The sequence below is a fragment of the Nicotiana tabacum genome, chromosome 17 (assembly GCF_000715075.1).
Source record: "Nicotiana tabacum cultivar K326 chromosome 17, ASM71507v2, whole genome shotgun sequence".
Taxonomy (NCBI): Eukaryota; Viridiplantae; Streptophyta; class Magnoliopsida; order Solanales; family Solanaceae; genus Nicotiana; species Nicotiana tabacum.
In genome coordinates, this window is record NC_134096.1 from 127,544,064 (window position 1) to 127,571,265 (window position 27,202).

The following is a 27,202-nucleotide window of genomic DNA, read 5'->3' on the forward strand; positions in this document are numbered from 1 at the left end:
GATTTTAGAAGTCTATCGATCAGAATTTGCCATCCCAAGTGGCCCTTCTCTAAAGGAAAAAAAAAAAAGGAAAAACAAATACAGTACAAGCCTACATCGTAAGCTTTTGGATTAAGGACGGACGAGGCCTGTAAGTTATTAGGGTCAAATAATCAATAGCTAGATTTAGGATATGCCAATCGGTATAAAAGCAGGGGAGAAACTACCCTTAAATGTTTGACAAGGTTATGACTTACGACTTTAATTGGAAGAATGTGATATCGCATCCCACATCGACACACAATATTCGTTTAGACATTTGGGGGCAATTTGGTTACCGGGATTAAAAGAGTTGCACCAATATAAATATTCGGGTGTTTACACAGAACGATACTAAATTATCATTAAGATGAAAATATATATAATTAATTATAATTTAATAATTACCATATTTATATAAATATATGCCAATTGGTATAAATATCCAATGCATGTGTTTACTTATTGGTACTCGTGTTGTCTCCCATTCCTCCATCTCTTAACTGGCATCACATAGCCACCAGTGCTAAACCATTATAATATTCTTCACATTCACAAGTTACACGTGGATTCAATTTCAGTAACTTTGTTTGAAATTTGCATCATAATAAATACCTTAAAAGCAGAAGGGAGAGGAAGGAATGGGAAAATGGAGAGAGAAAATTAATTACTGTTAAAAAGTAAAAGGGAATTTATAATACCATCAAAGATTCCATGGCCCAATGGATAAGGTGCTGGTCTACGGAACCAGAGGTTCTGGGTTCGATCCCCAGTGGAATCGCATTTTGCTTTTGCACAGAAAGACATTTTCATTCTATCCCTCCTTTTGCATATGAAAAAATTCATGAACTCATAACTTTAAAAATATGATAAGTTCAATACTAAAATACCCATAGAGTTTAAATCTCGAATCCGCCTCTAGCAGACTGTAATAACAGTGTTGAAGAAATTTCTTTTTTTAGTCAATTAAAAACAAGAGACGGTCAAGATCTTTTCCACTAAGATTACAAAGAATCCTTTGTATATGATACAGAAGCAAGTCTATATTGGAGCATTCTCGATCATAATTGAACTCAACCACTTGAAAGAAAGTTCACGACTTCAATGTGCTAGATGCATCCCCCGCATTAAGTGGCCAAAGCTGCTTCTTCGATTCACCAAACTCAGGCTCGTTCAAATGAAATGGTGATTCAAACTTCCAACTTCAAAAACACCTGTCAGCAAAATCGAGGATGTCCAAATGTCAGGCCCAAAAGAATTATGGCTAGTTATTGCTGCCCAGATAACCGACCTATCAAACAATCAATTTTCTACTGTTTTCTACAGCTTCTGAATAAACTAGAATCCACAATACCTTAGTACTCCACTAAAAAGTCATGAATGTTAGATTACATGAACAATACAAAATGGCATCATAGCAAATATTTCTTCAGTGATCTTAGAAAACTTATTCCTAACATGCCTCAAAAGAAATTTAACAAGTATTCCAACAATATGGAATCCAATACACTACCAAAATCAACAAAGCTTATAGTCTAGTGGTATCACCAAGAATCTTCCACACAATAAGTGCGAGTTCGACTGCCACCACCCCTTTCCCCTTTCCCCTTTCCCCTTTCCTAACCCCCCTATGTAATAGAAAAATAAAGTAAAAAAATACACCGCCAAATATGTTCAAAGACTTGTTAAGACTCATTAACAAACACAAACATTTCAGTAACCGAGAAATCAGTTAGTCCCCAATATGACTACGTACTTAATTCAATTTCTTTCGAATCACTTTCAATTGTAGAGACAAATAACAAGCACAGCTATGAGCTATCAAGGCCCAAAACACCCATATTTCCTGATGTCAGTCGGGAAGAAACCAATAATCTGCCGGTTTCATTTGGAAACTTCAATAACTCCGTTGAAAATTTGGTGTAAACAAAATACTTGATAAGGAAAATAAAGATGAAGTTCTTCCAAATAGAATTGGTGTCACCAATCACTATGAAGTTTATAGGAAGCTAGCGACAATTTCACTCTTTTAGATGCTTAAGTTGAAGAACATTCTAGTCGATTATAGAAGTTTACCTACTCTGATCTATGTCTGCTCTGCCTTGGAAGCCTTCAACTTCTCAAGCTGCTTGCGGAGATAAGCCTGCTTTAGTTTTTCTCGACGTGCTGCAACTTGTTCTTGCCTACGGAGCTTGAGTTCTGATGCTTTTTCCCTTGCTTGACTTGCTTCTTTATGAACTTCCCTGAGAACAGCAACATGCGATGCAAATATAAGTAGATAAATGTTGTGAACAAATTGCATAGTGCAGAGAAAAGAAACTGAAAAAGCAATAAGTGAAGACTTCTTAGCAAACAATTAAAGATAATTTCTGTACTTTTCTACTTTAATGATCAACTCTTAGCTCAGATAGAAAATTAGTTCTCAAGCAGCATGCTAGAGAAAAGGGAAAGAAAAATAAACAAAGACAAGAATAGGAAGGAGGAGAGGGGTTTCCTTTAAGCTCACAATCATGAACAAGCTAAGATACCTAGGATTTTATGGCACCCAAACTCCCAATCATCAAAATTCAGTTCTTGTATTATTTCATTTTTGATGTATACTGTTAAGTGTTTCTCTGTTCTATGTTTATTTATGGGATCCGGTTCCCCTCAGTGTTTGAGTACATGAGCAAGTACCATCCTGATGATTGATAGGTTCGTAATCCTTCTATCACAATTGAGTAGCCATTTTATATTCCAAAAGCTATTAAATACTATTTAGCAGAAAATGCTTGCAATAAATAATGCTACACACAAGTTACTCTTAAGTGTATAATTAGCAACACATACATTACAAAACGCTTATGTTCACTTCTGTCGAATGTGCCAGCTTGGCGGCCAAGTCCTGCAGCTTTTGTGTCTGACAGTAGGGAGGTATCATCATCTCCATCTTCATCTCTTAGTTCTGTGCTAGAAGTATCGTGCCGTTGAGACAGCTCAGAGTCCTGCTCCTGGCCCTTCCGAAAGAAATCAACACAGTACTTCTCTTCGTCCTCCCCGTCAGAAAGCTCACCCTTCACCAGCTTATCATACAACTTAGCCTTTCGTTCTAAGGCAGCATAGCTTACTGATCCATCTTTGATCGCTTTCATCTCAAGCTTGTCCCTTCAATGAAGAAAAAATAGACATGAATTAAGCCTTTATACACTGTCACAGAAATATTAACATCTCATAGCAAGTCATGCATATGCCTAAAAACCCAGAAGGTTACTGCTTCTCTATTAAAACCAACTTCTCCATGCGAGGTTGTTTCTTCTCTAATTTAATTAAACAGTCCCCACCAAGCAATTTGCTCAGGAGAGACTACTGACAAATACAAACATGATTTGATTCTTAAAATTCCCTGTACCCATATAAAATTGGAGCACCAGTGAGCTAATTACTCTAGCATTTCAGATAATAGCCTTGGAGGTTTTCTGGGCCACAGGCCTCATAAGGCACCAATCCGCTGCCAGAGCAGTCCTCCACCCACGGCTTTACAGCTATGCCTTACAAAAAATATGAATACCAAAAGCGTAAACATCTGCAGTACTTCAGCAAATTAGACCAAAATAATATAGAATCCAGTTTCAACTCATGTTTCAATCAATCAGAACAAAATATAAATTTGGCCCTAATTTCCAAACCCCACAACTGTATAAACCTATAAAGTTCCATATCTCTTGCTAATGGCCGTACTTAGCAATTCCAGTCTCTACTAACAAAACCCTGAAGCTTATCACATATGCAAGAGACTTTAAAACCAATTCCAATCTCAATTATCACTGAATTTTTGGGCTTACAAGCTTAAGGCAGATTGCTAGAGGATGTCAGTTTCCACTCTCTGATAGTATCAAATTATTATTAATACATTCTTATTTGACCAAACCAGATTCCAACCAGCTCGATTATGAGCATAAAAATTGAAAACAAGTATAAAACTTAATTAACAAACAAAATAGGGCAAGGGAAGGAGAAAGTATACTTGGCCTCTCGGGCATCAACCCCATGATTCTTAGAGGAAAAGGCGTCCTTAGCGGTGATTTTCTTCTTGGCGCGGTGGATCTCCAAATGCGAATAATTTGGGTCAGCAGCAGAAGGGTGGACGGTCTCTTTGGAAAGGCGTTTGGACTCTTCTTGAGATTTGTATAACTGGGCTTTAAGCTCAAGGATGGAAGAAGCACCCACCCCCTCGATTGGTCGGTGCTTTTTGGGCATGATTGTGGATTCCGTTAGCCATCCTAACGACTCCACAACCACCCTCTTCTTCTCCTTATTATTCTCTCCTTCTTCCCCCATTGACAAATTCACACACACAGACCCTTTTGGCGTTTGATTGATGTATATATGTATTTGATTTTGATCGTTCTAGTTATTTCTCTGCTTCTTCTCTCGCTGTGGTTTGAGTTTTTTGGGGGGATTAGGATTGAGGAGTGGGGAAATTTTGGAGCCTCTGTTTTGAAATACCACATTTTATAGGGACTTTCTTAGAAAAGTTATTTTCCTTATTTTCTTTTCACCCTTCTAGACCATTTTTTGGCGAAGGGTCAAATATACCCTTGCACTTTCGAAAATGATCTAAGAATACTCTTCGTTATTCTATTGGGTTATTTATACCCTTGCTGTCATACTTGGACTCAAATATACACCTCATTTAAACGGAGCGACACGTGTCATCGTCCTGTTGCCAATTCTAAATCTCCTAATTAATTAAAAAAACTATTACCCATACCCGAAAAGTAATTTTCTAAAGCAATTTTTTTTTTATAAAAACTTAAAAAACTGAATTTTTTTTTCTAAAAACTGAAAAAACGAAAATACTTTTTTTTCTAGTTTTTACAAAAAACCTTCTTTAAAAAAAACTTTAAAATATTTTCTAAAATAATGTTTTTATAAAAACTGGAAAAAAAAAATTTGAAAAGCAATGTTTTTGTAAAAATTAGAAAAAACTGAATATTTTTTTACTAAAAACTGAAAAAATCGAACATATTATTTTTCAATTTTTAGAAAAATATTGCTTTAAATAAAACTGAAAAATAATTTCTAAAGTAATTTTTTTTGTAAAAACTAAAAAAAAAATTGAAAATCAATTTTCTAAAGTAATGTTTTTGTAAAAACTGAAAAAATAAATATTTTATTTTTTTCCAGTTTTTAGTTAAAATAATTTCAGTTTTTTCCAGTTTTTAATTTCTTTAGAAAATTGCTTTTCAGTTTTTACCAAAATATTATTTTAGAAAATATTTTTCAATTTTTTTAAAAGCAGTTTTTTTATAAAAATTGGATTTTTTTTTTGTTTTTTTCAGTTTTTAGTAAAAAAAATTAAGTTTTTTTCAATTTTTACAAAAAAGAATTGCTTTAGAAAATTGCTTTTCGGGTATGGGTAATGAGTCTTTTTAATTAATTATGAGATATTTAGAATTGGCCAACAGGACGATGACACGTGTTACTCCGTTAAAATAAGGGGTATATTTGAACCCAAAGTATGACTGCAGGGGTATATAACCCAATAGTATAATGAAGGGTATTTTTAGACTATTTTTAAAAATAGATGGGTATATTTGGACCTTCTTCGTTTTTCTTTTTAGGGGTACTCCTGGGCCGTAGCTGGATAGGGCTAAAACAAGATGTAAAAGAGTGAAATTGTAAAGATGTTTTCATTCGTTCCTTCCATCAAACGTAATTTTACTCATTTTTTTTCTTTTATTAAGGCTTCAAATAATTGAAAGACACGTAAGAAATCTATCTTTTACACCAAAGAGATCTAAAAATAATACTTTCTTAATTTCAATAATGTAAAAAATCATAAAGGCCTATTTCCTCCGATAGAAATATGCTACACCTTGTCTATTTAACTTTCAATATTTTTACTACTATAAGTGATATGTCTTTCTTCTAAGGGTAGCAAGTGGGCCGGTCCTTGCCCGGGACCGCAGGCCAAACAGGTCAGGACCGTTTGGCCCGATTTTAGTGGGCTTGGGCCGGTTCTATGCTTTGGGCCTGTCTCGTGGGCCGGTCCTATGCTTTGAGCCCGTCAGGACCGGGACCATTTAGCCCGCCAGGGATCGGATCGGAACCAGACCAGTCTCTTAGCGGGCCAAACAACTATATTTTAATAAAAAAAAATATAGTCTTTGGGCTGTCAAAAATAGTCGTTGGCTATTTATAAAATAGCCATTTAACCCCCACCCCCCAACTTTGTTTTAACCCCAAACTTTTTATAATTACATTTTTTCCCTATTTTCAACTATAAATACCCCTTCATTCTTTCATTTTCTTACAAAATCATCAATCTATCACAATCTCTCTCTAATTTCCTTCTATAATTGCTACTATTGCTTACTTTATTGTTACTAAGTGTATAATATATAAGCTATATATATATATATATATATATATATATATATCTAATATATTATATATATTATACTATACTATACTATATGTACATCTTATATAGCTTATATACTATACACTTAGTATATATATACTTTTTAGTAGTAACATGAAATGACCAAAGTATGGTACTTTTTAGGTAGTATAAATATGGAATGATAGAAGATCAAGTTTTAACTCAACTCAGTTTTAGTTGAAACTGTAATCTAAGTTGAGCTAAAACTTTATCTTCTATCATTTCATATTTATATCAGCTAAGAAGTACCATACTTTCGTTATTTCATGTTACTACTAAAAAGTATATATATATATATATATATATAAGATGTATATATAGTATAGTATATAGTATATATATAAGTTATATTTGATAAGCTATATTCGATATTAAATATTGAATGTTAAAATTTAGGATGTTAAATAAAATTTAGGCCACAATTCTATAATAAAATTTACAAAGCATTGCTTTAGATCTTTTTTTTAATATCCTTTTGTCTCTAATATCTATTTAATTTTTTTTTTAAATCTATTGAGCCCACTTAGCCCATTTAGCCCGCGGGCCGGGACCGTTTAGCCCGGGACCAAACGATCCCGATCCCAGGCCGGTCCCTACAAAATAACCGTTTAGCCCGGGACCGTTTGGACCGGCCCACTTGGCCCGTTTAGACCCGAGACCGGCCCACTTGCCACCCTTACTTTCTTCTAATAAAAATAAACAAATGTTACAGATCTAAAAAGTAATACAAAAGTACCATACCCTGGAATGTTCGAAAATATTCTACATCTTTCATAAAAAGCTCAATAAAAAATCCTAACATCCTTTTGCATACACTTCCAGTTTAATAGTGATAAGAGGATAGTGTGCCATAATTGTAAATTTTGGTTTTTATTGTCAGCAAAAAAGGACTGCAGAACACTATGAAACAAGTAATATCGAGCAACATTTCACACTTAGGCGAAGGAAGAATGACCAAACGAACCAAAATAAATATGAGAAAATTGTAAGCTACATACTTTTGGTACATAAACTATGTAAAAGCACATTATTGAGAAGATTACATTAGTCCAGACACATGAAATTGAACATCAGATGGGCATAGGAGAAGCCAAAAGATACACATTGTTCGAGTACTAGTTTTCGTTGACATTTCAGTGCTTCTTATTGCCGGTTGCAACTACCCAAGCTTGTAAAATATGGTTCACTATGTCCTCTACGCCAACCCCATGCTTCACCTGCAGTTGAATTAACACATTCATATTGCAATAGGAAATGAAAATATGCCAGACACTTTTATCAGATAGTGAATGTTAAAATTACAATATGAGAGTCAATTTCAAGATAACCCTGGAACATCTTTCCGTGTTGTAGGTAAACACTAAGCAGTATCAACGAACCAACCAACATATATAGTGTCAATTGGATGGCGCACACACTGGTGCAGGATATATTAGCACAAGCCTAGTTCAAGGAATGTGGTGCAGGATATATCAGCACAAGTCTAGTCCAAGCATTCCTACAATCCTATCCTCGCACTCTAGCACTTTTCCTAATCGCACATTTGCACGATAAATGGACCTTGGGCCAAACTCAACCCCAAAAGCTAGCTTATGAGGTGAGGATTGCCCAAGACCATATAAAGAGACCAAGGACCTCAAATCCCTCCGATGTGGGATAACTCAACACCCCCTCACGCCCAAGCATGCAAACCGGAGCGTGGACAACATAAATGGGGGCCCAACATCGGTAACAATAATTGAGATGGGCCTGGCTTTGATACCATGATTTAGCATTGGCTTGAAGTTGAAGGGCTTTGTTTTCCTCTGCAAGTTTCTCCTCTTCCCGGAGAAGTAGACCTAGGAGAGAGTCAGTAGTGAGGTTCTCAAGTTGAGGGTTGATTGCAGAGCGAAAAGGGCCGTATGAGGAGTCTAGGCCAAACAGGATGGAGCTCGTAAGTTCTTCATCTGTGATGGGACGGGCAGCAAGAGCGAGGCTATGGGATATTGTACTTTTCTTATCAACATATTCCATAATGGAGAAACACCCCTTAGTAGTGGTTTGAAGTTGGTGGCGAAGTTGCATCACACGAGCACAGGATTGGGATTGATAGAGGTTAGAAAGATATGACCAAGCTTTCATGAGTGGTGCGGATGTGCATTATGTAGGGTAGGATAGATTGGTTAATGGTTGTTTTCAGCCATAAGAGAAGAATTTTATCCCTCTTTTTCCATGTTGTGAAGGCTGGATTAGGTTGGGGTACAGATGTGGCCTCAACAGAAGTTGAGATAGTAGCTGGTGGAATATCAGATCCATCAAGATGAGCTTCCAATCAAAGGCTTCAAATGCAGAGTATACAGTGGATTGCCAAAGGTAGTAATTGTCCCGATCAAGTTTTATTGGAAGGCCGGGAAGAGCAACTGTTTGGGAGTTGGAATCAATGATAGAAAGATGTGTTGAAGAAGAGGAGTGCGGCTGAACAGCAGCAACATTGGTGCTGGACTGGTTGGAAGTGTCCATGGGAAAAAAATCGGCTCTTGATACTAAATTAGAAGATGAAGAGAAGAGTTCAGCCGTTGGTTTTGTTCAATCACCAAGGCTTCAGTGAATTGTATTTATATTTGAGGATCTACAACAGTTTGAGAATATAATGGCATAATATCCTAACTAATCTAAAAGAGAGGGAGTTTGAATTTACATTTGAAACTTAATCTTATCTACAAAAAGAGGGGAGGCAAGAAGTCCTATTCTCTTCCAAATATAGTTATCATCTAACATTGCGCAATATTCTAGCAAATTGCTACACAGTATGAATGGCCGTGATTTGATTGGGAGTGTTGTTTATACTAATAAAATAGCAAGAAAATTGAATAGGGACGAGAAAAGTAATAAACCTGAGCAAAAACAAAAGGACCACCGTCCCGCATCCGAAGTGCATCACGCTCCATGACAGACAAATCTGCTCCTACAGCTGGTGCCAAATCGGTTTTATTTATCACCTACAATTTAAGAACCAACAATTAAATGATAATTTGACCATGTGTATACAGAAGTTTACAACTGATAAATTTAACAAGTCAAACATGCAAAATAAGAAACATACAAGGAGATCTGCTTGGGTAATTCCAGGACCTCCTTTCCGAGGAATTTTATCACCACCTGATACATCTATTATGTAGATTATGTAATCAGCAAGTTCCCTACTGAAGTTGGCAGCTAGGTTGTCTGCATTGAAGGAAATTTGGTTAAATGACGATAAACCCTAAACTTAAACAGGTTATATCTGATCATAGTGATAATCCTATCTTCTTATCAAACCAAGTAAAGAAGTGTCAGCCAGAGGATCATCATTTTACTGCAAATACAAACTTAAGTATCCAATTTAGTTGTGTCCGCAAACAGTTTCTATGACCAATTACCTCCACCAGATTCACAAAGTAATATATCTGCTTTGTACAAGTTAGAAAGCTCCTCAAGAGGTCCAAGGTTAATGCTTATATCTTCCCTTATAGCAGCATGTGGGCATCCTCCTGTTTCCACGGCTCGAATCCTTTCCTCCGGAAGAGCTCCATGTTTTATTAAGAACTCTCCATCTTCTTTTGTGAATATATCATTTGTAACCTACAAAGAAATGCATCTTAACAAAGACAAAATTCATTCTATATCTTCAAATTTAAAAAAGCTAAGATTTCATGAACATGGACTTGCACTATATACTGCATTACCATATGTTGTAGATCAACAAAGTTAATAGTGGAGCAATATATCAAAACTTAAATAACTCATTGTTCGGAAAGTGATGAAAGAGCATAGAGTTTCTGCATACCAAACACATACTTGCACATATTTTATTTCCTGTCAAACTAAGAAATGTCTAGTAAAGTCCCGAAATTTGGTTTGAAGTTTCTGCAATGTCAATCTGTGATGTAGAGGGAGGAGTTCTTAATGAAGAAAGAAAAAGAACATGACATATCCGATTAGTCTTCAAAAGGCAAGTGTGATACAGGATATTGTTATGTCACTTGAAAGACTCAATTACAAGGCATATTGCACATAATTGCATCTTCATCTAGAATTTCTAATGATGAGGACCATTGATTAAACTATAGTTTTGTACTTCAAATGACAAAAGGGAATCCTCAAATTATAAACACCAATGCGGACTAACACTCGTTCATGAAGTAAACATGGATTATGGAGAAAGAAAGAAAAATCATTTGGCGGTACATACTGCTGCAAGACTGTATCTGTCCCTTAGGAGTTTACATAATACTAGCATTAAAGCTGTTTTCCTGCAAATGAAAGATTGTTTAGTCCCTTTAGATGTCAACTCGTTCAACCAAAATCATACAAGCTAATTACAGAAGGGAAAAAACTTAAGTGAGGAAGAAAAGCAACAGCAAAGACTAACGTAGAATAGAATTCAATTCACCGCAGTACCTTATGAAACTTGAAGTGAAAAAGGAAAATGCATGTGCACACAGTCGGAAACACACACATAATCTGCAGGGTTCTAAGGACTCAATTATTTTTAATCTGAAAAAAAAAGGTGCAATTTTTCACTTGGCTTGCTGCACCTGAAAGAAAATCCTCCTTGTGCTCTCGTTTCTCAAGGTCTCTTTTTTCTACTCACTCCTATCACCCTTTTCAGCAGTTACTACTCACCCCTTCCCACAAAAGAAAGAAAGAAAGAAATAGAATTGTATACGGTCGAAATAGGTTTCGGCCTCCGTACATTTGATCGAGTTCGAATGGTAAGCGATCGAAGTGTGAACTCGAGACGAGTTCCGAAGATAGTACAAACAAGCCTCGAGCCCCAAGACCGATAGAGGAATCGGCTCGGTATCATTATCAAGCCCATGGCCAAATCGAACCGCAAGGCAAAGAGAAGGTTGTCGGAGATGCACAGACCGATCGACACTCGTCCCGAATGTCGAACTCGAACTCAAGACCAAAGGCTCGACGCAATACCGAGCTCGAGCCAGTATCGAGCTCGCAGACAGGACCCGTTGCAACCGCACTAGGGGAGAGAATCTTGGCAGGGATCGAGGAAAAGACAATTTATCATGAGTTCTCCACTATATATTTTTTATTATAAATAAAGTAAGACCCCTCTACTAGAAAGGGGGAATCCTTGTAAGCACAAGCAGGTTGACACATTGTAAGAAAAGACTACTCCTATTTATTGAAGGATAAATCTCTTAAGCCTGTTTTACTCAGCATACTCACTCTTCTAGTTCAATAATTTATATCCCATTTCTATAACCAAGAATCAAAATATTTTCACTTCTACGTACGATTTATGTCAAACTATATCACATATCCTTAGAACTACTTATAAATTCAACTATATCTGATTTTTCGGGTAAACAGTTTGGCGCCCACCGTGGGGCTAAGGATAACAGTGGTTGTTTGATACAAATCAGCAATACGCACCAGTTTACAACTCCGAATCAGGAATGGCAAACTCTCGATTCATGGCTTTACCTATCGACCACGAAGCCGGCCTTCAGGATGAAACCAACAACTTGATACCCAGGGCCGGAAGGCCACTTAACGATGTCACTAAAGCTCGAGTCGAAGTACCCGAAATCCGAGTCGAAGTACCACTAGATGTCAACTCACAAGTGGCTCTTGAGGCGAACCAATGTTCCGAACCGGAAAAAAGCATTCAAGGCGGTACTCGATCCGTAACTCGAGACGCCAATAACGTGGAGGAGATCGGAGTCAGCTTACGAATGATCTTCGAGATGTTACAAGCCCAGCAAATAGCGATAGCTCAGTTGCAGAGCCAAACTCATGTACAAAGCAGGCCGGAACCCGATCCGCTTCGGGAAACCACCCATAGAACGGAGCCAGCCATAGTGAAGTCAAACGAGCAAGAATCGTCGACTACTCCCGAAATTACTAAATTGCTCGAGGAACTCACAAAACGAGTCAAAGCCAACAATAAAAAAGTATAAACATATAATTCCAGGGTCGATCAGATCCCGGGAGCTCCACCAATAATAAAAGGGCTAGATTCGAAGAAATTCATCCAAAAGCCTTTTCCCTCGAGTGCAGCCCCAAAACCAATCCTCAAAAAATTTCGTATGACCGAAATTCCCAAATATAACGGTACGACCGATCCCAACGAACACGTCACCTCGTACACGTGTGCCATCAAGGGTAACGATTTGAAAGACGACGAGATCGAATCCGTGTTATTGAAAAAATTCGGAGAGACCCTCTCGAAGGGAGCGATGAATTGGTATCATAATTTGCCCCCAAATTCCATCGATTCTTTTGCCATGTTAGCGGATTCGTTTGTAAAGGCACATGCTGGTGCCATAAAGGTTGCAACAAGGAAATCGGACATCTTCAAAGTAAAGCAAAGCGGTAATGAAATGCTGAGGGAGTTCGAGTCCCGATTTCAAATGGAACGCATGGAATTGCCACTGGTCACAGATGACTGGGCCGTCCAAGCTTTCACCCAAGGGTTGAACGAGCAAAGTTCAATAGCATCACGTCGGCTGAAGCAAAACTTGATCGAGTATCCAGCAATAATGTGGGCGGATGTACACAACTGATATCAGTCAAAAATCAGGGTCGAAGACGACCAGTTGGGAGCTCCTTCCGGATCCATGCACCAGAACAGGGCAGCTATTAAAAACAAGAGGGATATCGACAGAGAACGAAGGTCGAACAGAGACCGATATCAACCGTACGTCGCAGATCGATTGAACAACGGCTCAGCGCGCAATTGCGCTCGGAACAATCGAAGGAGTGACCGAGGACAAAGTTCTCGGGGTCTTATGAGCAAGAGTGGCTTCGATAAATATGGCGATCCTATAGAGGCATCTCGACTATCGGAGTACAATTTTAGCGTCGACGCATCGGGCATTGTATCGGCGATCGGAAGAATCAAAGATACTAGGTGGCCCAGACCCATGCAAGCCGGCCCTTCCCAAAGAAACCCGAATTCGATGTGCAAGTATCACGGCACGCATGGCCACAAGACCGAGGATTGCAAACAATTAAGAGAAGAGGTAGCCCGCCTATTCGATGAGGGCCACCTTCGAGAGTTCCTCAGTGACCGAGCCAAGAATCACTTCAGAGAGAGGGACGCCAGCAAAAAGGAAAAACAAGAGGAACCTCTGCATATCATTTATATGATCATCGGTGGGGTCGATACTCCACAGGGACCCGTGCTCAAGTACGGCAAGATACCGGCCACAGGGGAAAAACGAACTCGAGGTTATTTACCCGAGGGCACTTTATCATTCGGAATTGAAGAAGCCGAGGGCATCTCTCAACCTCACAACGACGCTCTAGTAATTTCTATCCTATTAAATAAAGCTCAAGTTAAGCGTGTTTTAGTAGATCCAGGTAGCTCTGCAAATATCATCCGATCTTGGGTAGTGGAGCAGCTCGGTTTGCAGAATCAAGTCGTGCCCGCAGCTCGGGTCTTGAACGATTTCAATATGGCCAGTGAAACGACTAAAGGGGAGATTACTCTACCAGTGAATGTAGCTGGAACCATCCAAAATACCAAATTCCACGTAATCGAAGGGGATATAAGGTACAATGCCCTACTCGGAAGACCTTGGATCCATAATATGAAGGCAGTGCCTTCGACCCTCCACCAAGTAATGAAATTTCCTACGTCGGACGGCGTGAAAACAGTATACGGGGAGCAACATGCTGCGAAGGAAATGTTTGCGGTCGATGAGGTAACACCGATACCAACGCTATCGGTCTCGGAAAGATCGAGCGCTAAAGATAGACGAGAAACCAAATAGCAATAACATAGACTATTTTGCTTGGTCTCATTTAGACATGGCAGGGATCCTACCGTCGATAACAACGCACCAGCTGAGCTTGGACCCTAGGTTCAAACCGGTGAAGCAAAAAAGAAGACCTCAGTCCGAGGTAAAACACGTATTTGTAAAGGATGAGGTAACTAAACTTCTCAAAATAGGGTCAATTCGGAAAGTAAAATATCCCGAGTAGTTAGCCAACGTAGTTTTAGTCCCTAAAAAGGGGAACAAACTTAGAATGTGCGTAGATTATAAAGATCTAAACAAAGCATGCCCCAAAGATTCTTTTCCGCTGCCTAGCATCGATCGCATGATCGATGTCACAGCCGGTCACGAGATCCTTACTTTTCTCGACGCCTACTCCGGGTACAATCAAATTCGAATGAACCTGGAGGACCAGGAAAAGACTTCATTTATCACCAAGTACGGAACCTATTGCTATAATGTAATGTCATTCGGGCCTAAAACGCAGGAGCTACTTACCAACGCCTAGTGAATAAAATGTTCGAAGAACAAATAGGTAAGTCGATGGAAGTTTACATTGATGACATGCTAGTTAAGTCCCTGCGCGCAGAGGACCATTTGACTCATTTGCAGGAAACGTTCAAGATCTTTAAGGAAATACAACATGAAGCTCAACCCCGATAAATGTGCTTTCAGGGTTGGATCGGGCAAGTTCCTTGGTTTCAGGGTATCGACGGGGAATCGAGATCAACCCCGACAAAATTAAGGTCATCAAAGACATCACCGTCGTGGATAACGTGAAAGCAGTACAAAGGTTGACCGGGCGAATAGCTGCCTAAGGCCGATTCATTTCAAGGTCATCAGATCGAAGCCACAATTTCTTCTCTCTACTCAAAAGGAAGTACGATTTCGCCTGTACCCCGGAATGCCAACAGGCACTAGAACAATTGAAGCGGTACCTATTGAGCCTGTTAGTTTATAGATATGTATAGTGTAGTCTTGTCCCACATTGGAAGAGGAGTAATATCTCCTTGTAGTGTATAGCTATAAATAGGGACCTCTTGTATTGTATTTATCATCCAATATCAATAACATATTTTCTCCCGTGCTTTCTCACATGGTATCAGGGCATTAATGAGAAAAGATCGATGTGCGTCATTCCAGCGTTAACCGGGAAGAAAGAACTTAGTCATCGTGTAATTTTTCCGGTGACCTAAGGCTTATCTAAGTGAAAGTCACTTTCTGTCGGTGTTGTGCTAAAACCAACACCATCACGAGGTAGATCACCCTCCGACTACCAACCCCTAAAATTTTATCCGGCAGAAAAGCAGCCACGCTCCTCCACGCGCCGGCAACAACTTTTCCAGCGAGGGTTCCGGCCATTTTTTCGCGAAGCTTCTTCAGGACAGTGTGCTCTCCTCAAAATTTCGAGCCTACCCATCTAATTCAAATCAAATTCCGGCCACTTTTATATTTTCCGGCGTGAATAGTGACCTTTCTGGCCATTTTTTGAAAATATTTCTTCAGGACAGCTTACTCGCAAAGGAATTCCGAGTCTATCCATCCTAGTTACAACAAATTCTGACAACTTTGGAATTTTCCGACGAGCTACAGTGTTTCCGGCGCAGAACAGTGTTCTGTTTTCCAGCTGTAAACAGTGTTTTTCTTTCTTCAGTTTTCTCACATGAGTTACTTATTTCCACTATTTCAAGTTAACCCTACTACTACAAATTGTAGCGACATGGGAACCAATACTTTGAATAGTCGGATGGTTTCTTTAGCAGAGTATATTGAGTTCCTTCAGTATAAAACATGTAAGCAGACATCTTCTGAGATAGCTTCTGTTGTTCAAACAGGTAATAGCGTGACTTGTTTCTCCCAATCTTCACTCTCTGAGTCTTGGGTCATTGATTCAGGTGCATCAGATCATATTTCTGGTAACAAATCTCTTTTCACTACTACTCCCTCCGTTTCAATTTATGTGAACCCATTTGATTGGGCACGGAGTTTAAGAAAAGAGAGAAGACTTTTGAACTTGTGGTGTAAAATGAGGCACATATATTTTGTGGCTATAAATCATTGAATAAAGGTAGATTGTTTCCAAATAAGGAAATAGGTCATTCTTTTTGGCACGGACTAAAAAGGAAATAGGTTCACATAAATTGAAACGGAGGGAGTATTTCGTATACTCAATCTCTTCCAAAAGTCACAATGGCCATTGGGTCTCAAACCATGGCAACTGCAATAGGTCAAGCAAAAGCCCACTTCCTTCCTTACCTTTAGATTCAGTCCTTTTTGTTCCCAATAGTCCTTTTAATCTCATAGTTGTTAGTCGCTTAGCCAAATCACTTAAATGCGTTATTTTATTTCTTGATGACCATATTTTTATACAGGAACGCAGTACAGGGCAGATCATTGGTACCGGGCGTGAATCAAACGGACTTTATTACCTTATCCTTGCTAAATCACATGGATTCACATCTTGTCTTGTTACTGATTCACCAGATTTATTACATAAACGGTTGGGACATCCCAGTTTGTCAAAACTTCAGAAAATGGTATCTGGTTTATCTCACTTGTCAGCTCTAGAGTGTGAGTCATGTCAGCTCGGTAAGCATACCCGCTCCCATTTCCCTCGGCGTCTTGATAATCGAGCAGAGTCACATTTTACTGTAGTCCATTCAGATGTTTGGGGTCCTAGTCGGGGTTCCACCTTAGGATTCCGCTACTTTGTCAGTTTCATTGATGATTATTCCAGGTGCACTTGGATATTTTTGATAAAAAATCGATCTGAGCTATTTTCTATTTTCCAGACCTTCCACGCTAAAATTCAAAATCAATTTGGGGTTTCTATTCGCATATTTCGTAGTGATAATGCCCGAGAGTATTTGTCTTCCCCATTTCACCAGTTTATGAAATCTCATGGGATTATTCATCAAACATCTTGTCCGTACACATCTCAACAAAATGGCGTAGCTGAAAGAAAGAATAGACATCTTATTGAAACTGCTCGTACCCTACTCATACAATCTCATGCTCCGTTGCGTTTTTGGGGGATGCCGTTCTTACATCTTGCTATCGTATTAATCGTATGCCATCATTAGCTATCCAGAACCAAGTTCCATTCTCTGTCATGTTTCCCCACTTACCTTTGTTCTCTCTTCCACCCCGTATCTTTGGAAGCATTTGTTTTGTCCATAACCTTACTCCAGGAACAGATAAGTTAGCTCCTCGTGCTCTTAAGTGCGTATTTTTGGGTTTCTCGAGAACACAAAAGGGGTATCGATGCTACTCTCCTGACCTCCAGCGGTACCTTATGTCCGCTGATGTTACCTTCTTTGAAACCCAATCATACTTCACAGGTTCAGGTCATCACTTAGATATTTCTGAGGTACTACCAGTTTCATCTTTTGGAGATTCAGTCACTCCAGCTCCACCACTTACAACTCCAGTTGTAGCTCTACCACCTATAGCTCCAGTTCCTCCACATAATCCAGTTCAACCTTCTGCAGCTCCACCACTCTTGACTTATCATCGTCGTCCACATCCAGCATCAGGCCCAGGTGATTCACGCCCCGCATTAGATTCTGCACCTACTGCGGACTTGTCTCCTCTTAGTCAACCAATTGCACTCCGCAAAGGTGTACGATCCACACTTAATCCTAATCCCCACTATGTCGGTTTAAGTTATCATCGTCTGTCGTCACCACATTATACTTTTATATCTTCTTTGTCCATTGTTTCTATCCCTAAGTCTACAGGTGAGGCACTATCTCATCCAGGATGGCGACATGCTATGATTGACGAGATGTCTGTTTTACATGCGAGTGACACTTGGGAGCTTGTTCCTCTTCCTGCAGGTAAGTCTATTGTTGGTTGTCGTTGGGTTTATGCAGTCAAAGTCGGCCCGGATGGCCAGGTTGATCGGCTTAAGGCTCGTCTTGTTGCAAAAGGATATACTCAGATTTTTGGGCATGATTATAGTGATACTTTCTCTCCCGTGGCTAAAGTAACATTTGTTCATCTCTTTTTGTCCATGGCTGTTGTACATCATTGGCCTCTTTATCAATTAGACATTAAAAATGTTTTTCTCCACGGTGATCTTGAGGAAGAAGTTTATATGGAGCAATCATCTGGTTTTGTTGCTCAAGGGGAGTTTAATGGTTGTGTGTGCAGATTGCGCAGGTATATATGGTTTGAAACAGTCCCCTCGAGCTTGGTTTGGTAAGTTCAGCACAATTATTCAGGAGTTTGGCATGACTCGTAGTGAGGCTGATCACTCTGTGTTTTATCGGCATTCTGCTCCTAATCTGTGTTTTTATCTAGTGGTTTATGTTGATGATATTGTTATTACTGGTAATGATCAAGATGGTATTACTAATCTGAAGCAACATCTCTTTCAGCACTTCCAGACTAAGGATCTGGGCAGATTGAAGTATTTTCTAGGTATTGAGGTCGCTCAGTCTAGCTCAGATTTTGTTATTTCACAGCGGAAGTATGCCTTAGACATTCTTGAGGAGACTGGAATGATGGGTTGCAGACCTATTGACTCTCCTATGAATCCGAATGCTAAGCTTCTGCCTGGACGGGGGAACCTCTTAGAGACCCTACGAGATATAGGAGGTTGGTTGGCAAATTGAATAACCTCACAGTGACTAGACCTGACATTTCTCTTCCGGTGAGTCTTGTAAGTCAGTTTATGGATTCTCCCTGTGATAGTCACTGGGATGCAGTTGTTCGCATTTTTCGGTATAAAAAGTCAGCTCTAGGTAAAGGATTACTATTCGAGGATCGAGACCACGAGCAGATTGTTGGGTACACAGATGCTGATTGGGCAGGATCACCTTTTGATAGACGTTCTACGTCTGGATATTGTGTTCTAGTAGGAGGTAATTTGGTCTCGTAGACGAGCAAGAAACAGAACGTAGTTGCTCGATCTAGCGCTGAAGCCGAATATCGAGCCATGGCTATGGCGACGTGTGAGTTAGTTTGGGTCAAGCAGTTGCTCAAGGAGTCAAAGTTCGGAGAAATCAGCAAGATGGAACTAGTGTGTGATAACCAAGCTGCTCTTCATATTGCGTCAAATCCGGTGTTCCATGAGAGGACTAAACACATTGAGATCGACTGTCACTTTGTCAGAGAAAAAATACTTTCAGGAGATATTGTTACAAAGTTTGTAAAGTCGAATGATCAACTAGCAGATATTTTCACTAAGTCTCTTACTGGTTCTCGTATTAGTTACATGTGTAACAAGCTCGGTACATATGATGTGTATGCACCGGCTTGAGGGGGAGTGTTAGTTTATAGATATGTATAGTGTAGTCTTGTCCCACATTGGAAGAGGAGTAATATCTCCTTGTAGTGTATAGCTATAAATAGGGACCTCTTGTATTGTATTTATCATCCAATATCAATAACATATTTTCTCCCGTGCTTTCTCACAGACACTAGTAAATTGAACTCAGAGGCTGCTGCTCTGACTGAAAGTTTAGCTTCGCCCTAATCCTTATTTTGTGGCTTGCCATTATTTTGAAATTGAAGGTAACTGTTATTTTCATGTCATTCGCAATTGTAAAGCTCAATTCGTGTCGGATGGTTGATCACTCAAGCACTTGCACTAGTAAGCGCCTCTAGAAAGTTAAGACCATACTTTCGATGTCACCCCATATGCGTTTTGACCACTTACCCACTTCGCAATATTTTGCACAAGCCCGAACTATCGGGTCGATTGGCCAAACGGGCCGTCGAACTAAGTGGGTACGATATCGAATATCAACCCCGTACAACCATCAAGTCCCAAATTTTAGCAGACTTCGTGGCCGATTTCACGCCAACCCTCGTACCCGAACTTGAAAAGGAACTCTTGCTAAAATCGGGTACGTCGTCGGGGGTTTGGACCCTCTACACAGATGGTGCTTCAAATGTGAAGGGGTCCGGGCTTGACATCGTACTAAAACCTCCCACAGGTGGCATTATTAGACAATCCATCAAAACCACTAGATTAACTAACAATGAGGTCGAGTACGAGGCCATGATTGCAGGTCTTGAGCTAGCTAAAAGCCTGGAAACATAAGTCATTAAAGCCAAATGTGACTCTTTACTAGTGGGAAACCAAGTAAACAAAACTTTCGAGGTTCGAGAAGATATGATGCAAAGGTATTTGGACAAATTACAGGTAACTCTACACCGTTTCAAAGAATGGACCCTACAACATGTGCCTCGAGAACAAAACTATGAGGCCGACGCACTCGCAAATTTGGGATCGTCGGTCGAGGAAGATAAGATCAACTCGGGGACTGTCGTTCAACTCTCGAGATCTGTAACAGAGGATGGACATGCCGAAATAAATTCCACGAGCTTAACCTGGGATTGGAGGAATAAGTATATTGAATATTTAAAGAACGGAAAACTCCCATCGAACCCTAAAGAATCGAGGGTTCTACGAACCAAGGTTGCTCGATTCACGCTGGTCGAAGATGGAACATTATACAGAAGGACGTTCGACGGACCACTGGCGGTATGTTTGGGATCAGGAAACACCGATTATGTTTTACGAGAGGTCCATGAAGGCACTTGTGGAAACCACTCCGGCGTCGAACCATTAATTCGCAAAATCATCAGAGCAGGGTACTACTAGGATAGCATGGAGAAGGACACTAAGGAGTTCGTTCGAAAATGTGATAAATGTCAAAGGTTTGCACCGATGATCCATCAACCCGGAGAGCAACTTCATTCGGTCATTTCTCCATGGCCATTCATGAAATGGGGAATGGATATCGTCGGCCCTCTACCATCAGCCCCAGGTAAAGCTAAATTCACTTTGTTTATGACTGACTATTTCTCTAAATGGGTTGAAACACAGGCGTTCGAAAAAGTGAGAAAAAGAGGTTATAGATTTCATCTGGGACCACATCGTGTGTCGATTTGGGATACCAGCAGAAATAACATGCGACAATGGTAGACAATTTATCGGCGGTAAAGTGACGAAATTCCTCGAAGACCATAAAATAAAAAGAATACTGTCTACACCATATCATCCTAGGGGAACGGACAGGCCGAATCAACGAACAAGATTATCATCCAAAACATAAAGAAAAGATTGAACGAAGCTAAAGGAAAGTGGAGAGAAATTTTGCCCGAAGTCCTTTGGGGATATCGGACAACATCTAAATCCAGTACAGAAGCAACCCCATTTTCCCTAGTGTATGGATCTGAAGCTCTAATTCCGGTCGAAATCGGGGAACCAAGCGCAAGGTCCCGACATACATCGGAAGAATCGAACTACGAGGCAATGAATACTAACCTCGAATTATTAGATGAAAAACGAGAGGCGGCACTGGTTCGAATGGCTGCACAAAAACAACGAATCGAAAGGTACTACAACAGAAGAACCAACCTCCGCCATTTCAAGGCCGGGGACTTGGTCCTAAGGAAGGTCACCGTCAACACTCGAGATCCTAGTGAAGGGAAGCTCGGCCCAAATTGGGAAGGACCCTATCAAATCCTCGATATAATCGGGAAATGGTCTTATAAACTTGGAGCAATAGATGAAAAACCATTACCAAACAATTGGAACATATCGCTTCTCAAACGATATTACTGTTAGTGTCTATATACGTATATTCGACACTAACTCATTGCAGGAATTCAACGAAAAACATCAAGAACTCTAGTTTCAAAGCACGCATTGTACTCTTTTTCCCTTAAGTTCGACTTTTATCCCAAATGGGTTTTTCCGGCAAGGTTTTTAACGAGACAACAACTATGTGCTACCCGGGGACAAATCAATAGTATCCGAGGCTCCTTCATAATCAACCTCGAATACTGGGGGGCTAGCTACCAAGCGAATAAATCAAGTTCGGCACAAGAAAGTTGCTCCATATCAAATTCATGACAAACAAGGTCTCGATAGAGAAAAGTGTAAGGGCCAAATGGTCAAAACGAACCACAAACACGTAGTTTTGCTCGAACTCTGGCACAAGATACAAACACATTTGTAATGACTTATAAAGGAGAACTTTTTCAGATATCTCCTACTTTTAAAAGATTTTCCTGCTTCATGATTCAAACAGGCTTAAAGGCCAACCACCATGAAAGGGATTTTTGATACAAGCGATCATAAAAAGCCTACGGGCTAAGATATTCTGAGTTCGAGTTCGAAACAATCGCTCACTCAATTATTAAAGCCTAAAGGCTATCTTACTTCGAGTTCGAGTAATCACTCGCTCGGTCATAAAAAGCCTACGAGCTAAGATATTCTGAGTTTGAGTTCGAAACAAACACTCACTCAATTATTAAAGCCTAAAGGCTATCTTACTTCGAGTTCGAGCAATCACTCACTCAGTCATAAAAAATCTACGGGCTAAGATATTCTGAGTTCGAGTTCGAAACAAACACTCACTCAATTATTAAAGCCTAAAGGCTATCTTACTTCGAATTCGAGCAATCACTCACTCGGTCATAAAAGGCCTACGGGCTAAGATATTCTGAGTTCGAGTTCGAAACAAACACTCACTCAATTATTAAAGCCTAAAGGCTATCTTACTTCGAGTTCGAGCAATCACTCACTCAGTCATAAAAAATCTACGGGCTAAGATATTCTGAGTTCGAGTTCGAAACAATCACTCACTCAATTATTAAAGCCTAAAGGCTATCTTACTTCGAGTTCGAACAATCACTCACTCAATTATTAAAGCCTAAAAGCTATCTTACTTCGAGTTCGAGCAATCACTCACTCGATCATAAAAGTTTACAGGCTAATATACTTTGAGTTCGAGTTCGAAACAATCACTCACTCAATTATCAAAGCCTAAGGGCTATCTCACTTCGAGTTAGAACGTTCACTCGACTACTAAGCCTGTGGGCTACTTTTATTTTTCGAGTTCGGGCGAGCGCCCACTCGACCACTAAGCTTGTGGGCTACTTTTATTTCGAGCTCGAGCTAACACTCACTCAGCCATAAAGACTACGAAGGCCGAATTCGATGAAATCACCTAAATCCTCATGAAAACATCCACAAAGCATAAATAAAATCTTCACGAAGTAAGTCAGTAAAAGAAAAATATATTTGTATAGATATACAAGGATGGTTTACATAAATAAATGCGACATAGAAGCTAAGGGCTAAGCTTCTGGGTTGTCATCGAGAGCAGTCTCTTCTCCACCGGGCTCTCTCCCATCTTAGGACCCGCTCTTGCTACCATCATCATCATCGTCATCATCGTCATCATCGCCATCAGAAGCCAGGGCTTCAGCTTCAGCTTCGAGTTCTTTAGCCCTTTTTATCTCTTCAGCAAGGTCGAAACCTCGAGCGTGTATCTTCTCGAGGGTCTCCCTCCGAGACCGACACTTAACAAGTTCGGCAACCCAATGTGCTCGAGTGTCGGCAGTATCCGCTGCCTCTCTTGCCTCCATTTGAGCAGCCTCGGCATCGGCCCGATACACGGGAATGGACTTGTCCGCCAAGACTTTCGACGACTCGACCTCTGCCTTGGCCTCAACAAGCCGTGTTTCAAGCTCCTCGATCCTCTTGGCCTGAGCCAAACCCTTTTGCTTGACGCTTCGAAGCTGAACATCGGCCGATAATAATTTGGCCAAGATGGTTTCTTTTTCTGCAGCGAGGCGGTCGATAGTCTCCTTCCACCGGTCACATTCGGCCTTGATTTGATCGACTTCTTCCCGAAGCAACCAGATCTTTTCAACCTTTTGCTGCAGCTGAGATAACGAAGGGTTAGCTTCCACAGTTGGGTCAAACCCATACTCTAACAGAACGAGGCTTACCTGCTTATCTAGTTCGGTCTCTTCTTCACGAGCCTTAGCCAAATTTGCTTGGTGGTCCTTTATAGCCTCGTCATTTTGGCTGCAAAGAAGTCGCAGAGCATCTCTCTCCCCCGAGACCTTCTGAAGCTCGACCTCACACTGGCTGAGGTCAACTCGAAATCTGCTAATGGCCTGCACAGTAGGGAAAAAAACACAAGTCAAGTTTAGAAAAGAACGAAGAAACTAAGCACAATAAAATCATTACCCGAGAAATGAAACGTTGGGCCTCTTCTAGGAGAAGAGAAGCGTCACTAATATCGGAGGCATCATCGACTCCAGTAAAGCAATCCCGAAAAGGGTCCCCTACACTAGAGCATCCGCCCATATAGGGGGTCTTCAATTCTCGAGCTTCCTTTAACGCCTCCTCAGAGAAGGTCGGAAGAGAAGGCAAATGACCCACTATCATAGTCCCAAGCGAATCGCTCGGAATGCTCTAATCGAGACTCGGGGTATCGGAACCGACCCCGACCAGTATAGCCGTGATCGGCTCAGAAGGTCTGGCGACCTCGATAGCTTTCGCAGATCGGATCACCAAAGCCGAGGTGATATCTTCTTCTTTTTCTCTCAGTCATTGGACCGAGTCCGTCGAAAGAGCGATTGCCTTCCTCCTCACCCTGCGAGTTTTGGGCTTGGGATCCTCTGACCGAGAGACAGCTTTTCGCTTCTTATCTTTCCCCGGTTCCGGGACCGGGGACTTGGTTCCTTCCTCACTACTCGAAGGCCTCAAAACGGCATCCTTGGTTACACCTGCACGAAAGGAAATCGGTAACGGATGGAGCATAAAAAATATTTCGAAGAACATGAGAAGTGACTCTTACCGTGATTCTTGGCCTCCCATCTACCTTTTGCCAAATCACGCCAAGCGCGTTCGGCATAAGAGGAAGTCGAGGCTAACTTCCGAACCCAATCCTCGAGGTCGGGTACCGCTTGTGGCATCCAAGGGGCAGCTGTATATCGGAGAAAGATATCAGATAGAATCAGAAAAAGATACGAAAAGCAACGCCTTATGAAAACCACTTACGGTCGAAATTTCATTCCTCGAGGAACGGCATCTTCTCTTCCGGAATGAGGTCACGGGTCCTTACCCGAATATAACGGCCCATCCAACCCTGATCCTTGTCTTCGTCGATGCTCGACATTAAAGCTTTCGATGCCCAACGATGAAGCCTGATTAGTCTTCGAAAGATTTGAGGCCGATACAATCGTATGAGGAAATTTGCAACACAACCTCGGGACCCCAATTGCAGTCTTTCCCCACAGCCTCGAGATGGCCCTCTGTTATCGAGCACATGTACATCGACACATGCTCACATCGACCCGGAACCGACGAAGGATTTTCAACCTTAAAATCGATCGTCAGAGTACACGGGCCAGGAACATACTCGTGGGGAGGCGGCTCTACCGGTGCCTTGTCGCCGGACGGCCGTGAAGAGGAAGCTTTCTCCTTCTGAGGTACGGTTTTTGAAGTTTTTGCCATTGATGTAAGAGAAAGAAAAGCAAAGGAAGATGAAAGGTTGATGGTGCCAAACACTGATGAAGGTGGCTCTACAAGCGGCAAAATAGAGGCAGAAAGAGTAAGAAAATTTGGAAGATTGAAGATGTAAAAGTGGTAAATGATAAATGGAAGGGCTATTTATAGGTTTATTCCGTGGCAGTTCAGTGTCAGCGGTGGCCGACCACCGTCTGACGCGCATTAAATACCTTGAAAGACTAAATCGACGGGACAGTTGCCACATACGTCACGATCGAGCCCAGTGAAAACGTCATCCGATCGAGCCGTCGAAAATCATGTCGTTTCTCATCACATTCTTCTTGAGAAACGTGGGGACTATCTGTATACGGTCGAAATAGGTTTCGACTTCCGTACGATTGATCGAGTCGAATGGTAAGCGATCGAAGTGTGAGCTCGAGACGAGTTCCGAGGATAGTACAAACAAACCTCGAGCCCCAAGACCGATAGAAGAATCGGCTCGGTATCATTATCAAGCCCATGGCCAAATCGAACCGCAAGGCAAAGAGAAGGTTGTCGGAGATGCACAGACCGATCGACACTCATCCCGAATGTCGAACTCGAACTCAAGACCAAGGGCTCGACCCAATACCGAGCTCAAACCAGTATCGAGCTCGCAGACAGGAGTCGTTGCAACCGCACTAGGGGAGAGAATCTTGGCAGGAATCGAGGAAGAGACAATTCATCATGGGTTCTCCACTATATATTTTTTATTATAAATAAAGTAAGACCCCTCTACTATAAAGGGGAATCCTTGTAAGCACAAGCAGGTTGACACGTTGTAAGACAAGACTACTCATATTTATTGAAGGATAAATCTCTTAAGTTTGTTTTACTCAGCATACTCACTCTTCTAGTTCAATAATTTATATCCCATTTCTGTAGCCAAGAATCTAAATATTTCCATTTCTACGTACGATTTATGTCAAGCTATATCACATATCCTTAGAACTACTTATAAATTCAACTATATCCGATTTTTCGGGTAAACAAGAATAGTTCCCATTTTCTAAAGCTGAAATGCTATAAAAGCATAGAGAGGTAAACTAATGAAATTAAGGCTAAATTGCAAAATACTTTGCATCTTAGTAAAGAAGTGTAAAAATTACTGATGTGTCGAATCTAAAATCTTGGGCACACATCCCAAGTATGCAGATAATAATTGGAAAATGAAAATTGAGGGAAAGCAAGAAATACCCAGTACCAACAGGACCACCAATTCCAATAGTAAAAGCTCTTTCATTGAAGTTCCTGTTAATAAGTGGAGGTGCTCTTCTGGTAAAGTAGCCAGGTGAGTATATTGGTTCATGAGAGTGAGGAGCCAGCCCATCATGGCTATGGTATACCTTCCCATCTGCTCCTACCCATGATGTTGTCTTTGCATCCCTGATGATAAATTAAGACAATTTTATTTAGTAAAGAATCAACCCAAGAGAAAATATTAAACATCAAGTTTGTCAATTTGCTGCTGAGATATCTTAAGGGAAAATACTCATGGCTATGGTCATGATGATGATGATCTTGAGAAGCCATTTGAGACAAGTTTGAGAGATGGTGGGCTGGGAGCAGTAAAGGGATGAGATTACAATCAACCCTTGGCAAGAATATTCCTTAAAATTAAAAATATCCGCCGGAATCTCTTTATCAAGGAAAAGTTTGGAGATAAGTCCCTTCAATATGGTACTA

General features: G+C 40.5%; 2 protein-coding genes and 1 non-coding gene across 4 annotated transcripts; 1 reads left to right on the forward strand and 2 right to left on the reverse strand.

Moving 5' to 3' along the window:
* Positions 1-726: 726 nt before the first annotated feature.
* Positions 727-799, forward strand: TRNAR-ACG (transfer RNA arginine (anticodon ACG)). Its single transcript has one exon. It is a non-coding gene; the product is annotated as a tRNA-Arg (tRNA).
* Positions 800-958: 159 nt separating this feature from the next.
* LOC107779953 (uncharacterized protein At4g18257-like) lies at positions 959-4,467 on the reverse strand. 2 transcript variants are annotated; one of them, XM_016600458.2, is made up of 4 exons: positions 4,022-4,467; positions 2,848-3,162; positions 2,099-2,261; positions 959-1,232 (listed from the first exon to the last, which is right to left on the reverse strand). In XM_016600458.2, exons 1-3 carry the CDS (start codon positions 4,333-4,335, stop codon positions 2,105-2,107), a joined length of 786 nt encoding a protein of 261 aa, XP_016455944.1. In that variant the 5' UTR covers positions 4,336-4,467; the 3' UTR covers positions 959-1,232; positions 2,099-2,104. The 2 variants fall into 2 exon arrangements, with proteins under 2 accessions (XP_016455944.1, XP_016455943.1); XM_016600457.2 differs by having other exon boundaries at positions 2,095-2,261.
* Positions 4,468-7,396: 2,929 nt separating this feature from the next.
* On the reverse strand, positions 7,397-27,202 carry LOC107779952 (urease accessory protein G). Its single transcript, XM_075235057.1, has 7 exons — positions 27,009-27,202; positions 26,714-26,902; positions 10,656-10,716; positions 9,844-10,045; positions 9,528-9,649; positions 9,319-9,423; positions 7,397-7,662 (listed from the first exon to the last, which is right to left on the reverse strand). Exons 1-7 carry the CDS (start codon positions 27,047-27,049, stop codon positions 7,579-7,581), a joined length of 804 nt encoding a protein of 267 aa, XP_075091158.1. The 5' UTR covers positions 27,050-27,202; the 3' UTR covers positions 7,397-7,578.

What these genes read in the sequence shown, in the direction of transcription:
- LOC107779953 (XM_016600458.2), bottom strand. Translation starts at nt 4,335, where the DNA reads ATGGGGGAAGAAGGAGAGAATAATAAGGAGAAGAAGAGGGTGGTTGTG. An exon ending in GTTGATGCCCGAGAGGCCAA is followed by an intron (nt 3,163 to 4,021) that starts GTATACTTTCTC and finishes TCTTCATTGAAG; the next exon opens with GGACAAGCTTGAGATGAAAG. An exon ending in GAACATAAGCGTTTTGTAAT is followed by an intron (nt 2,262 to 2,847) that starts GTATGTGTTGCT and finishes TGCTGTTCTCAG; the next exon opens with GGAAGTTCATAAAGAAGCAA.
- LOC107779952 (XM_075235057.1), bottom strand. Translation starts at nt 27,049, where the DNA reads ATGGCTTCTCAAGATCATCATCATCATGACCATAGCCATGA. An exon ending in CATCATGACCATAGCCATGA is followed by an intron (nt 26,903 to 27,008) that starts GTATTTTCCCTT and finishes ATTTATCATCAG; the next exon opens with GGATGCAAAGACAACATCAT. An exon ending in GGTGGTCCTGTTGGTACTGG is followed by an intron (nt 10,717 to 26,713) that starts GTATTTCTTGCT and finishes TTTCATTTGCAG; the next exon opens with GAAAACAGCTTTAATGCTAG.